The sequence below is a fragment of the Bactrocera tryoni genome, chromosome 3 (genome assembly GCF_016617805.1).
Source record: "Bactrocera tryoni isolate S06 chromosome 3, CSIRO_BtryS06_freeze2, whole genome shotgun sequence".
NCBI classification, from domain to species: domain Eukaryota; kingdom Metazoa; phylum Arthropoda; class Insecta; order Diptera; family Tephritidae; genus Bactrocera; species Bactrocera tryoni.
The window spans coordinates 69454176-69469792 of record NC_052501.1 but is presented as its reverse complement, the minus strand read 5'-3'; the positions used below and the strand labels follow the sequence as shown (position 1 = coordinate 69469792).

Below are 15617 nucleotides of genomic sequence, written 5' to 3'. Positions count from 1 at the left end.
CCGCCCACTGTTTGCCTATTCTCTGGCATAAACATTATATTCAAAGACGGGCCTTTGGTTAAGCTTATCCAACATTTCAATTTGAGCGATAATATTTCTGTTAGCATTATGTTATTCGGTGATGAAAATTATTAAAATCGGTATGTAACTTCCCACATTCAGCGCCTAAGTAATGTTCGGCAGCGCCCGATTTTATCACTACCTTACTCTTCAATTCGTTTTGTTTTGCTCGTAGCTTACTCTGTGCGTACAAACTCCGTTTTATATTTACAATAAAAAACATTTAACATTTGCATAGAGCTCGCATTTAAACTCACATAACAATAATTTATTAGACGCTGAGCTGTTTATAAGTTACGCTGGACCCGTTTGGTGCTCTCAAACATTTTGTTTAATACGTCCGTAAACTCTTAAAGTCGACAAATGTCACTAAGTTTAGAAAGCATATTTCACGAGCGCGGTAATGTCAATTGGAATATAAATTTAAATAATATTTTGACACTTGTCTACTCAATTTCTCTTAACTTACAGATCCTGTGGCCGAGCAATTGCCACTACTCGGCTCACCTGTGCCAATCATTGCGCTAACATTGGCCTACCTCGCCATCGTGCTGGTCATCGGGCCGGTTTTCATGCGCAACCGCAAGCCGTACAATATCAAAAAAGTGATTTTAATCTATAATTTTCTACAAGTACTCGCCAATTGCTTGCTGTGCTACGTGGTGAGTTGTGCGACAAAGTCTGTGCATAGTTTTGCAAAATAATCCAAGAAAAAAATTCCAATCTGTTCGCATTCCTTCAGATGATCGTCACGTTCTATACGCACCGTGCGGAAGTGCCCGATTTCGGTTGTCTAGCCAAATATCCTAACTCACCGACGCTGCAGAAGCTCAACTTACGCGGACTCTACGCTTTTTACCTCTTGAAAGTGATCGATTATGTGGAGACGATCTTCTTTGTGCTGCGCAAAAGCTTCAAGCAGGTGTCCTTCCTGCACGTTTACCATCACATAATGATGAGCACCTTCAACTACTATCTGGCCACCTATTATGGTGGTGTGGGCCAATACGCCAGCGTCGTTATAATGAATTGTGCGGTGCATGGTTTCATGTACACGTATTACTTCATGTCGGCGCTGAATATGAAAACGGGTTTGTGGTGGAAGAAATACATCACAAGATTGCAGCTGACGCATTTCGTACTGGTTCTACTGCATCACTCCTATCCGTTGATCTTTCGGCCGCAATGTGAGTTTCCCAAGGGCTTGCTGTGGTTTGCTGTCTTTCAATCTTTCATAATGTTGTATTTATTTGGCAAATTCTATGTACGCACATATTTACGGAAGGGACAAAAAGCTGTTGCATCTGACAAGAACGACAAAATGATTAAAACGAATTAAAAATATTGCAAAGTATTCGGTTTGGAAGAGAATTGTATTTGAAAAAATATACAACCGAGTAATTTCAAGCTCAAAAATAAAACCAATATCATGCTCAGGACTCTTTTTTTTAGAATTTTCTGTCATCTAACTCCCGTCTCATACACGGTCGGTATCGATTAACGTCGGTAAGTCTTAACGCTTTTATATCTTTTTCGAATTTAAAATAACAGTTGCAATATCCAATCATTTCCCGGGTAGGGAACTTCGCTTGGATCCTTAAAGTCCTTAGTTTTCCATGTTGCAGTATGAAAGTTAGCAAAATCGTATATTAACCGTGCCTACTGAACAAAGGTTAGGTTATGTTATGTTAGATAATACTGGCTAGCTGTCACGACATACTTAGACCTCCCGATATAGGGTCATTATTAATACGAGCTGAAGTTGATTATCGTGCAAGAGCTCACCGTGGTGGTTATGGTTGTTCCCCCTTTGATTTCATTACTGTTGATATGGTAATTTCGTATCCAGTTATTCGCCCAAAGTTCAAAATCCAAAGGTTCCACTTTTTAACGAACTCGGAAGTCGTGGATCCAAGAGCTCCATCGAAAATTTTAAGTCCAAAGGATTCATATTTAACAAACTCGCAAATCGTGGTTCCTAGAGCTCATATTTAGAAGCAAATAAATATCCTTCTCCGAAAATTCGAGGTGAGCTTGTTTCGATGTCATAATTATGCTTACCGAGATTAACAATTATTGAGAGAATCTCCAATTTTTTTCCTGAACGGAATATATCTACACATTAAGTTTTCCACGAAATTTGTAACTCCCAGAAGAAACCATCGGAGACGCTTGATGAGCTGAGTCGATTGAGTTCACGAAGTTTGCTTTTGAGATATTGATCTTAAGTTTTACACAAATCCTCTTCTCCCCCTCATTTATCGGAACGCCCGTTCTTTGTTATGCCATATAACTGAAAAGACCTTGCGTGGAAAACTTCTTCATTTGACGAGATATCTTCACTTCATTTGGCTTGAATTATTGTCCAAGGCAACTCTGCGATATCTGAAGAATTTTTCAGATCGAACTACTATAGCAAAAAGCTAGCATACAAACCGAACGATCAAAAACAAGTTCTTGTATAGAAACTCTTTTTTTTCATGAGATAACTTTACCGATTTAGGTTAGCTGAGGTTAAATATTTGATTCTAAAAAAGGAGATCTCACTTAAACAGCTTATAACGCCGGTCCGCTGTGGTTCTTAGAACTAGGGTCATAAATCGACAAAGCGCTTTCAGATATATCTAGTGCCAGATGGCAATGAAGATCCGATTCGTTTCCACTCCGTTGTGAATGGGTTTCGAGTGTACCATCTTCATCGAATTTGCAGTTTCCATCGATTCCACTAAACTCAGGCACTCAAACGAGTCTGATGATGAAGTAGCATGTTGCTATTTTTAGTAAGACCAGACCAAACCAGACTTTGAGCGCACATTTTGCCAGATCAGTACTAATTTCGCCGCCCTGATGTCGGAGCGAATGCTCACCACCCTGAAAAAAGCTGCACTCCGGAGCAGTAATCTAAATAGTAGCCACTTCCATCTGAAACGCACAAGAGAAGGTGCAGCAGCCTAAAGCTAATATTTAGGGAGAGTTTCTTACAAAGACATCCGCTCCAACTTTCCCCTCAGCTTGAAACCATCTATGAAAAAGCTGGCTGCAATTCTGCCCATGTGTGTATGAGCGAAGAGGAAGGTGATGATTTCAGCGTGACCCTGTTTGGACTCCGTCATATACCCAGTTTCTCTGAGGCTTAGTGCGGCAATATCCATGGGTGCTATGTGTAGAGTGACATTAAGTGCCATTATTGATGTAGTTAGTCCGCACTTTTCCAAGTCTAAAAGAGCCGCTTTTATGGACACGCGCAAGCTTCTTACGAGTCACCAGTTGATTACACCAAAACATAACCTTTGGTGAGACTCCCCACCTTTTTCCTTTAGCTTCTCTACAGCAGCATAGGGCAACCGTTGCCTTCTTTACTCTCTCCTCAATATTTGGCCTCCAGACCCAGGCTTATCTTATTATCTACAGTTTGGAGGCGTGAGTCTCCGAATAAGGGAATGTGGCTTCTGAGACTTTGCACCTACTAATATGTATAGTGAAACCATTTTGCTTTTACTTCGGTGGACAGCTAAGCCGGCTCTATGTATTCAGTTGGATGCCACGTTGAGGTATCTTTGACTTAGCTTGTAGACGGTACTTATAGGTTTTCTTTTTACCCTAAGAGCCACATAGAAGTTTTACATAAATTATTGTAAAATATTCCCTTAATAAAAGATAGGGATAGACGAATAATCACATGCTAATTTCTGTTGGGGCGAGCCATAATTTTTACGGGCCATTCTACTTCAGACTGGATAAGGAAGCAGAGCAAATGGGTCTGACAACGTCCGGTGTGTTTAACGTGGGTACCTGCTGACCACAGCCTTACTCCATGGCGCTCAAAAACACAGCGGTTCAAATCAATGCGTTGATCAGCACCCTGAGAATGCTAGGCATTTTCAGTACCAATTTTCAGTGTGGAATGGACACACTAACAAAATTGGTCAGATTCGAGGCCCATCAAAAACCTCTGCCGTGCTTTGCGTCCGGCACTCGGTTACAACGCAACTCCAAATTCAACTGACAATGTCAGTTCTTCCCGTATGAGGATTTTAACCACAACCACCACGATACTCCCCGCGGGGCCAGGCCGAATGAGCAGGTTGGAGTAAACTTCAAGAGCTCCTGCTGCCCGTGGTACCAGAATTAAATCTCCAGGCAGACCTCGTAGCCGAAGCTACTACCAATTGAGCTTCCATACGGCTCTGGACTGGTGGCAGGGGTTGGACCCCATACATACATCACATACAAACACCAATCAAACAAAAACTAAACCCTAATTCCAGCTAACCGCTTTCGCCGCTTAAACAACTCACGCGCAAACGACCCTAACTGTTCGGTATTCCGACTAGCTAACGCTAACAACTAATCGTCCATCAGTCCAGCTAATCCCCATACCACCCAGTGTCCGAGTAAATCGCTATTAAATGCGCCCAATCTTCTACCCCAGAAATGGATCTGATAGTCATAACTTCGAAGTTGTAGATAATTTCGCCTATCTTGGAATCAACAACAACGTTAGCCTCGAAATGCAACGCAGAATAACTCTTGCCAACAGGTGCTACTTTGGACTGAGTAGGTAATTGAGAAGTAAAGTCCTCTCTCTTCGAACAAAAACCAAACTCTATAAGTCACTCATTATTCACGTCCTGCTATATGGTGCAGAGGCATGGATTTGACAACAACTGATGAGTCGACGTTGCAAGTTTTCGAGAGAAAGGTTCTGCGAAAGATTTATGGTTCTTTGCGCGTTGGCCACGCCGAATATCACATTCGATTTCATGATGAGCTGTCCGAGATATACGACGACGTTGTTTTAGTTCAGCGAATTAATGCTAGGTCATGTTGTCCGAATGGACGAAAACACTCCAGCTGTGAAAGTATTTGACGCAGTACCCGCCGGGGGAAGCAGAGTAAAAGGAAGACCTCCCCTCCATTGGAAGGACCATGTGGTGAAGGACTTGGCTTCGCTTGGAATCTCCAATTGGCGCCACGTTGCGAAAAGAGGAAACGACTGGCGCGCTGTTGTTAACTTGGCTATATTCGCGTAAGCGGTGTCTACGCCAGTAAAGAAGAATAAGCCATTCTACTCGGCAACTAGAAATCATACGCTAAACTTGTGCTCCCTTACTTTAGCGCTAGTGCAGACGTCGGAACTCTAAACTGTATTCTTGCCTAAGTTAGTTATTTACCTGAACACAAAAGCTCAAAATATTTTGTAATATTTATGAAATCCCCAAGGATAAATAAAAGTTACAATAACCTAACAAAGGAATACAAGAGAAAGCAATTGTAAGCTTACAAATATACACTGAAAAATTGCTATGGACTCATACATACCGACACCACTTCACCAAAGTTGATATTTTCGAGATTCAATGCTCGCAAAGCAAGGTCGCGTAACGAGTCTAATAAAAGCCAATGTATGAGGTAATGTTTTCTTTTATTTATACTAGGGTGTCTGCTAGTTAAATATTAAATTAATTCCTTTCACTGTGAAATGAAAATATGAAGTAAAAAAAAATACATGCCTAGTAATAACTGTATATATAGCGGTCTGGAAGAAAACATTAATGAAGCATTTTTTATTGCCATTCAGAGTTTGTCTCAATTGAAAGTTCATTTATCGTTTAACAAACATAATTATCCCATTAAATAAGGAACACCCTAATGCAAGTAGTATTGCAAACATGTAAGAAAAAAATTCCACATACGCCACGATGACCGGCACAACAACATCATCATCAAATTTAATGAGGGTAATATCAATAGTAATAAAGTCGATGGACCGAAAAGCACTGCCCACTACAACTTGGAAAACAAAACAAAATATGAATGAGCGCCCAGCCGGACACAGATGCTTTGAGTGTCATTAATAACTAGCAAGTGGTTAACGAGTGTAGTTAGAGCTTTCTGTGCAGCTGATTAAAAGTTCGCCCCAATACGGACATACTCAAAATGTCTGTTTGTACGCTGAAGCATTCTTTTAATTGCCTGACTATACGATAGTGCTGTGAGATGGGTTAGTAATTTTTTCTGCCTCGACCATGTAACCATATTTTTTGAACAGCTTTGCGTAAGCTCAAGCGTGAATCAATGGAAAGCTGCGGTTAACGTATGTGTACTACACCTCGAACCCTGGCGTATAACTTTAAATCATTTGGAAGAAAGAGAGCAGTCGATAGAAAGTCTATGTTACAGAACAAAAAGTTAGTAGATCTGAGAATTCAAAACCAGTTTTATCTACCTGAAGCAACTCCTTGAAACTTTAACAGAAATCTTTGATGGCGCAACTGGGTAATTAATCGGTAACTTAACCGATAGGTGGTTTTCAGGACCTAAAAGAAGTTACAGAGCACAAAATTAGCAGATCTGGGAACTACAAAACCCTCTTCATCTACCTTAAGAAACTCATAGAAGCTTTAATCTTCGATAGCGCTAACCGGTGATTTAACCGATAGGTGGCTATCAGGACTCTAAAATGCTAGGAAGCGAACATAATATTTACCCACTCAAGGTAATTCATCTCTTTCGCTCACAGCTATCGCGGTTCTTTTCAGCTATGTCAGTTATGTCACACATCATTTCCCTTCTCGACCTAGATATATTATAATTAGGTTATATTTTTGAATATTTTCCAAAAATTTTCAGTTGATCCGGCAAATAGTTTCGGATATATGAACGTATTTGTCGGAATTTTTATACTCTCGCAACAAAGTTGCTAAGGAAGTATTATAGTTTTGTTCACATAACGGTTGTTTGTAAGTCCTAAAACTAAAAGAGTCAGATATAAGGCTCCATAAGAAAGTTAAGTTCGAAGATGGACAAAATCGAAAGATATTAAAGTGAAATTTGGCACAAAGGATCGCATTAGGGAGGGGCATATTTGGACATATTTTTTTTTTTGGAAAAGTGGGCGTGGCCCCGCCCCTACTAAGTTTTTTGTACATACCTCGGAAACTACTATAGCTGTGTCAACCAAACTCTATAGAGTCGTTTCCTTCAGGCATTTCCATATACAGTTCAAAATGGAAGAAATCGGATAATAACCACGCCCACCTTCCATACAAAGGTTTTGTTGAAAATCACTAAAAGTGCGTTAACCGACTAACAAAAAACGTCAGAAACACTAAATTTTACGGAAGAAATGGCAGAAGGAAGCTGCACACAGGCTTTTTTTTAAATTGAAAATGGGCGTGGCGTCGCCCACTTATGGACCAAAAACCATATCTCAGGAACTACTAATCTAATTAATTTTACAGCAAAATAAAAAATATGTAAATGACGGATAATGAAATCTCGATTATCACTTTATCATGCGAGAGTATAAAATGTTCTGTGACACCCGAACTTAGCCCTTGATTACTTGTTTAACTTAAGGCCGCCTCAATGTCTGGTTAGCAACCATCTTACCGAAAGAATTAGTTCTGGTTAAGTTAATCAGAACTTAACAGACAGATGGGTACTAACCAGCCTAGGAGAAAACGGCTCTTAGCGTACTTTGCTTTCAAAACTTTAAACTTTATATTCTCGAAACGCTATTATCAGAGTCGGTGAGAATGTTTCTCCCAAATGGCTAGACCGTTCGACTTGAAATTTTCACACGACCCTCTTAGATGTATTATCCTTTAAGTCTGCCTCATTGGGAACTCTGAAAAGTAGTGCACTAACAAAGCAAGTGGCTTTGTAATCCACTAAAACGGGATAAAAAAAACAGTTGCGGAACGTAGGTGCTTTTCGTCTATAGGCTGCTATTGTAGATATATAATTATTTATAAATACTTATACATATACAAAAGCCAAAACGTATGACTACATACGAGTATAACTGCATATGCGATAAGCTAACGAAGTGTACTCAACGAAAGTTTGGTTATACTCAAGTGGCAAGAAAATTGTGAAATAAATATACCGCGTTTCCCAATAGGGATGATATGATTTATAAGTGTAGTTTCGGCCATTTTTAATATCATATTTTTAATAGTAGGGAGAAGCATCGCAAGCCGGAATGCGGAACTTTTATCCGCTAAACCTAACCTACACCCAACTCAAGAATCTCCCACGAAACCACCGGTTAAATTACTTCGTGATGTTAGGGACAGAACATTTAAGTCTCCTCTATTGTGCGAACTGACGGACGCTGAATCTGTTGAAAAAGTCTGAGTCTTATCATTATGAATGCTGACGCTTGGCTAACAGCTTTCCATTTCTCAGTCGACTGACTCATGTACTAAATTATCGACCGTAAAATTACCACCGAGTGTGTTTTGAAAATATGAAAATATTTATGCCGTTTAGGCAAGTACTGCCGAAGACCGCAATTTGTCGACTCAAGACGTTTTTTAGAATTGTGACTGTCTCAAGCCACAACCTGAGAGAAAGGATTTGTGCTTTCATTCGGATAAAATTATTCTCACTCAAGAACTGAAGCCATTGGACTACCGTAAACGTAGTGAATTAGCTGATTTTGCCCTGGAACAACTTGAAAACTACAACGAAATAAAAAAAATCATCCTTCCTGTCGGTTTGTCGATTCTGTTGCGAAGAAAATGCTCCAATTATTCATAAACAACCAAAGTTGACAGTTTTGTATGGTTTTTGGTCTAGTGGACTCAATGATACGTACTTCTTTACTGTCATTGGAAAGGGGTATACTATAGATCTATGATAGCTAACTTTTTATGGCCGTCATTGGAAATAGTTGATCTGACAGCATCTGGTTCTAACAAGACGGGGCTATGTGCCACACAACACTTGGAACAACAGAATTATTGCGACCAAAATTTGAAGATTCGATTGTAGCAAAAAATTGTGACATTGAATGGCTTACGAGGAGTTGTGATTCAACATCATTAGACTACTTTTTGTGGGGTTATTTGAAGTCATTGATCTCTAGCAATAAACCAGACTCTCTTAAAGTTTTAGACATGCTATTCATGACATACGACTTGATTTGGTGGGAAAAGTACTAGACACCGCTTACGCGTTTATAGCCGAGTTTACAACAGTATACCAGTCGTGCTTCCTTTTCGCTGTTTGGCCCAATTGGATATTCCAATTGTATCCAGGTCCTTCTCAGCTTGGTCTTTCTAAAGAAGTGGAAGTCCTCCTTTTCCTCTGCTTCCCTCGGCGGGTACTACGTTAAAAAATCTCAGAGCAGGAGTGTTTCCATCCATTCGGACTATATGACCTAGCTAACGTAGCCGCTGTCTCTTAATTTGCTGAACTACGTCAATTTAGCAATTAGGAGGACGAGAATGATGAGTGACTTGCAGAATTTGGTCATTTTTCGTCGATAGAGGACTTTACTTCTCGTTTTTCCACTCAGTCCGAAGTAGCACTTATTGGAAACAGTTGTTCTGCGCTGGATTTCGAGACTGACGTTGTTGTCGGCGAGGTCTTTTTCGATTTTAATGGAACTTTCGATATGACTCAACGTCAGTTTACACAGCCGTATTAGTTTTGCGGAGATACCAAATTCAAACATAGCGGCATAAAGACAATTCCTTTTCATGCTGTCAAAAGCAGCTTTGAAATCGACGAAGAGATGGTGTGTGTCGATTCTCTTCTTACAAGTCTGCTTCAATATTTGGCGTATGGTGAATATCTGGTCCGTTGTTGAAGTTCTAGACCTGAAGCCACACTGACAAGGTCCAATCAGTTTGTTGACGGTGTGCTTCTGTCTGTCACACAGCTCAGACGATTGTACTTCAGATTAAATGAAAAACCTTTGAATTTCCGTAACTATTTTTTTTTTTTAAGAAATCATATCACTGTTATTGGAAAACCCTGTACTTGTTACTGATTGGTATGAAAATTCAGAGGAAATTTTATTATTTTTCTGCATACGAATGTGTTTATGTATGTATGTACTTGTATGTATTAAAGATATTCATATGGATTAGTACACCTAGATTTGTATGTACATTAGGGTGTCTGTTGACGTTGAGTTTGTAACACCTAGCAGGAATGGTTGGAGAAACTATGAAATATGTATTATAAATGATAAAAGGACGAGCTGAGCCGATTTAGCAATCCCTGTCCGTCCGTCAGTTTGTATATACGTGAACTAGTCGCTTAGTTTCGGAGATATTTATCTGAAATTTTGCACACGTTCTTTTCACCGTGAGGCATTATCCAATATCGGACCACTATAACATATAGCTGTCATACAATCTGAACCATTGGGGTCAAATGCTTGTATGGACAAAAAATGAAGCTTCAGAGGCGTCTGCAATCAATTTGGTATATAATGGACACCCTAATATAGATACATACATATGTATATATCTACATATGGTGGGTGAATCAAATAGGCAGATACCAGTTCTTACTTATATATACATACGTATGTACATATGTATCTCTGTCTGAAATAAAAGTAGTCTAATAAGCAAGAAAATGCGAGCAATCGAATTGAACGTAACGCAAACAACAACAGCAACAACAATCAAGTAACAATAGAAATCTCAAACGCCCTTAACAAAGGACATGCACACAAATGATAACAAAAAATGGAAGGAAGTAAACCCAACACACACACGCATACACACACACATACACATACACAAATGCTCATAAAATATAAGCATTCAATTTATAGGTTGTAGTTGCCATTACACACACACACACATATATATACAAAGACACATAGCACTAAAACTACAACTACCAGTACAACGCTGTGGAAAACACCGGAAGCCGGAAGAAAATCCAGCAACAACAACAAACTGCACAAATACATTAAAGGACGCAGAGCATAACTTAACTTCTGCCTTTGCAAATGGAGATGCTACGCTGAGCAAGAAGACGAAGAAGAACAAGGCGAAGCATGAAGAAGAACCGCACCGAAAGACTTGAGACTTTGTCCGCCGACCGCTTATCAGAGCTCAACGCTAGAGCGAGCGATTTGCCCTCGCGTCGTCGCTGCCTGCCGACGGAAGTAGACAGTCTTGCGCCATTGTAGGCTGATGCTGCCATTCATAGTTCTAAATAATAATAATAAGAGCAAAATACAATGAAAAAAAATCTGGAGGAGCAAAACGGCTTGGCTGAAATATTAGACTTATCGATTGAGAGGAGGCCCGCACACATAAAAAAATGAATAAATTTGTGGAGTGCTGGTTATGGTCGAGTTATTTGGAATTTATTTGGATATTGACATGGCCATTTAAACTATCTATTACCTATTTTACTGGAAGACTTTTGATAATAAAATTGTGCAAATATTTGCAGTTGTTGTATTTCATGTGGAAGTCAAATAAATGAGATGTACCAAGAATACAAGCACAGCTGGCAGCAGAGAGCACTGTCTTCGAAGAACACGCCAGAGATGAGAAGTTTCCTTCTAGCTGCAGCAGCCAGAACAAAGCTGCTTCGAACCGGAGCTCGGAACCACACAAACAAAGTGGCTAATTTACGGAACCCATGCCAGCTGAAAATCTTACAAACATAATATGCGGAAATATCCGCTGAGAAACAGGAAGTCATCGGGAGAAGCTTTCTAAGCAAATACTTTTTAAAAACAAAAAAATACCAAGACATTTTTGGACAATAAAAAAGAACTGGGATCCTTAATGGTAGTATAGTGTCTTTAAAAGCTTAACATGGTTTTCTAAACGCAAAGGTATAGAAGGTAACGACTAATTTGACCATTCCCATGACAGTCGATTCTAAGGAATCGGAAAGAACAGGATGTTTTTCCGGCCAAGGACCGTCAATTTGGCAACAATTCTCGAAATTTCTTCAGAAATCTTTTCACACTCTCTAACAACAACAACAATTATAATTTAGCTAAAGAAGTAGCGATAACAAAACAAACTGGACCGGAACCCTTTTTCGCCCACACTCCTTTAGGGAAGAAATTTTGTAAGAGGAAAGAACTAGTAGGAATCTCTACCGGCTGCAAACACCTGGATTTAGTCTAAAACTTACCGATCCAAACGAGGTTAAGCCACCTGCTTGAAGCGGAACCTCCTCTAGCAGCATCAGGAGGTTCTTATCAACTCCGTCGACGACATAAGGCTATACCCCGAAAAGACTTCGGACGCAACTAACTTCAAAATTGCACTGACCGCCATTCACAGTGCAGCCATAAATATCTTCATCGACTCCCTCTCAGTGAATGGAGTCAAACCACTACGCATTCCAGAGGACGAGCTAGAGTTGCCGCGAGATTTGAGAGTGACCCTTGCGCAGCTTCGTACTAGATACTGTAGCAGGCTCAAATCCAAATCATCGAAAATCGACCAAGACATATCAAATATATGTCCAGCGTACAACGAATCCTCGCATGAGCTAACTACCTTTTGCGTGCCCAGCTAACCCTACACATCTGACACCTCTCCCACTATGGATGACATCGATGGCAATTTATCTGAACCTTTCCATCCTAAGGGCGACTAGATAACCGTTACAACTCAAATTTGGATGTAGTCATGCAGAATTGTTTCCGGAAAGTTAAAATCTGAAAATCTTCAAACAGATATTCATCTTACATCAAGACTAATTAAAGCATTTTGTAGCGGTGTATATGTAAAATTAAAAACAATAAACGCAAAAATTAAAAAAAAAAAAATATAACAATAATATACCGACACAAAATAATGTTTGCATTTTGAAATTATTAATTTACACGAAGCTAGTGCCCTGTGTCACCCTATACCTCTGAAACGTTTACGTGATTACGATAAATAATTCACTACCAACGTAACTAAACTTCAATCAGCTTAGGACGGACGTGGGGATTAAATTTTTCGATCGTGGAAAACATAAGAATACCGACTGGTGTCTGATAATTTCCTGCTAAGCTGCATTAGCATAACTTTAAACGTAGCAAATTTGCATTTACGATAACAAAAACCAAAAAGTATAGCAGTCTGTTTTAACATTGCGTCTGATAACAGTCAAAAAATCCAGTGTACATAAGCAAAAAATACCAATACACAAAAGTGGTGAGGCGGAAGTCGATGACAGGGAGTAGCAGTAATTCGTAAGACTCACCTGTGCCGTTTTGTGAAATGTAAATGACGGATGTGGCAATTGATTTACACAACATTATTACTGCACTTAATTACGCATATAAGACTTCATTTAAACAGCGGCATTGAAAAATGTTTGCTTCATTAAAAAATAAAATCAAAGAGGAGACAGGTTCAGACGTGGCTCCAACAGCCACGAATACACGGCACATCAACCATAACAACAATCGGATACGCAGCCGTTTCTCATCGACATTAAGTGTAAATTCGACTAATGAGGACACCGGCGGAGGCGGCAGTGTGGATTCGCAGAGTTATGGAGTGAGCATAAAAATATATTTAAATATGCATTTAAAATATAAAAGTATATACAATTTTTCAGGCGGAACAGCTCTCCACATTGCGTAGTCAATGTAATGAGCTAACCACCAAGGTGACAGATCTAACTACACGCTTGCAAACAATTCAAGAGGAGAAGACACGCATTGAAAAGACGAACGAAATCCTATTAGAAACTGTGAAAGTAGCGCAAACGCAAAAGGATATATATTGTGAGGAACAGGAAAAGATACAAAATCTACAGCAAAGCGAAATTGAGAAATTAAAAAATCTTTTATCATTCCGTGAGCAAGAAGCGGTTGATCGTCTAGCAGCTATGCGACAAAATCAGCAGCAAATTGAAAACTTAACCACAGAACTTGAACGACTGAAGCAATATGAGCCCATGGTCGAGGATTTACAGGTGAATAAGTGTGCCAGCGAAGTTTATATGTGTTTTGTGCGTTTCGATATATATACAAATGTATATGTAGCTGAATATAAGCTTTTAAATACCGCAATGCTTATCTATCAATTTTTTGTTTCTTGTTGATTTAAGTAATATCTATTGGCTTTAACAGTAAATTACGTATAGTGCTGCGTATACTTTTAACTACCATACTACAGTTACTTTGTTGTTGGTTACAGACTGTATTATTTAAGAATTTTCTTTCGCATTAAAACTTCCACATAATTTTAGTTTGCCACAACATTATCTACGTTTTACACATTTATGTATTTTATTTCGCCAAATAAAAAGAAAACACACTATGCTTTATACATTTTGGTGTACAGTTAAAGGTGACGCTGACTCATGCTGGTACGTATAATTGTTAAGGCGGTGCGTGGGTATGTGTATAACTATGTTAGCATATCTACAGCTTAGATTATCAGAAAAATTATATATACGTTTCAACATAGCTAACATTTTTCTTACAGGATGAATTGGAACGTCTACGCCATTCTTCTCAATTGGGCAAAAATAACTTAACAACTACATTGGCCGCTGTTGAAGAAGAAAATCGCCATTTAAAGATGCGTCTGCAAATTATGGAACAAGCACGCTTAGACGCGATTAACTCATTCAGTGCTGACGAGAAAATGCAAGCGCTAGTGCAAGAACGTAAAATGCTCGAACAGCATTTGGAAGAAGCACATTTGCAGCTATCCGATATAAAAAGTACATGGAGCGGTCAGAATTTATCATTGGAAACGCAAGTCAGTCGATTGTCAAAACAAGTTGCCGAAGAGACGACCGAAAAACGGAAGGCGCTGCGAGCACGCGATGATTTAAATGAAAAAGTGAAGCAATTAGAATTCGAAATGTTGAAGCTAAAGGACGATATGAAGCAGCGCGAAGATAAGGTATGTTATATGGCAGCATTAACTCGCCGCTTTACCAAAAGGTGCGGTGTGTAAGGTTCGGTTAAAAAGCATACAAATGAGTTTTTAATTTGGAAAAGAAGTGTATGTGTGCATGTGTATAAAATTATTTTGAAAAGATTGACATGAAGGAAGGAAGAAACATTTAAAAAACGTAATATCGATTTACTAATTGTGTAAAATTTGTAACTAAAACACTTCTGTTTTTCCAGATAAAGTTGCTCGAGGAGGAGATAGACGAATTAAACATGGCGCTGAAGGAATGTCGCGAGGAGAATGAGCAACAAATTATTTATGAACGCAATAAGGCTGTGAGTATACCCGCTGATGTTGATGATTTGCAATGGGATAGCATGTAACTAACCAAACAAAATGTTTTAAATGTATTTAATACCTCCACACACGTATTGAAATTGAAACGCTTAAATTAACCCCATCACGCATCACCAAATAATTGCTTTCTTTTGGAGGCATATATGTACATATAAATAATTTACAAGCGCCAACTAATGCCTTTTTTATATTTGTTAAGTGTTTTATGTTATTTACTTATTTGTTAAAAATTGTATCAAGCTTAATTTTGAATAAATGATTTATTTTCTTCCAAAAAATGAGATTTTATTTACAATGCAAGTATTATATTTCGCAGTAATATATTATTATTACATTTTTAATATTTTTTAATAATGTTTATTTTTTTTTTATTATTATTTTTACTATTTTTATCATATATCATTTTTTCTTGTTTCTTATATTTTTATTTATTTATTTTTTTAATGTTTATAATTATTTTCTTTTATTTTGAATATTTTTTGTATTTCAATATTTTCTATTTTCAATATTTTTTTAAATTTTATATTTAGTAATTTTTTTTAATTTTATTTTTATTATTTT

General features: G+C 38.5%; 2 protein-coding genes across 3 annotated transcripts in view; both read left to right on the top strand.

Moving 5' to 3' along the window:
- The first annotated feature begins 291 nt into the window (after positions 1–291).
- On the top strand, positions 292–1425 carry LOC120771792 (elongation of very long chain fatty acids protein F-like). Its single transcript, XM_040099989.1, has 3 exons — positions 292–460; positions 532–722; positions 803–1425. Exons 1-3 carry the CDS (start codon positions 424–426, stop codon positions 1397–1399), a joined length of 825 nt encoding a protein of 274 aa, XP_039955923.1. The 5' UTR covers positions 292–423; the 3' UTR covers positions 1400–1425.
- Positions 1426–12755: 11330 nt separating this feature from the next.
- The window catches only part of LOC120771530 (golgin subfamily A member 1), a 4724-nt gene continuing 1862 nt past the window's right edge, over positions 12756–15617 (top strand). Inside the window, exons 1-4 of one of the 2 annotated variants that reach the window (XM_040099588.1) lie at positions 12756–13343; positions 13405–13764; positions 14280–14705; positions 14936–15034. In XM_040099588.1, coding sequence (XP_039955522.1) covers positions 13155–13343; positions 13405–13764; positions 14280–14705; positions 14936–15034 — 1074 coding nt within the window. In that variant the 5' untranslated portion in view covers positions 12756–13154. The remainder of the gene's footprint in view (positions 13344–13404; positions 13765–14279; positions 14706–14935; positions 15035–15617) is intronic. The other variant, XM_040099589.1, reaches the window with a different exon arrangement.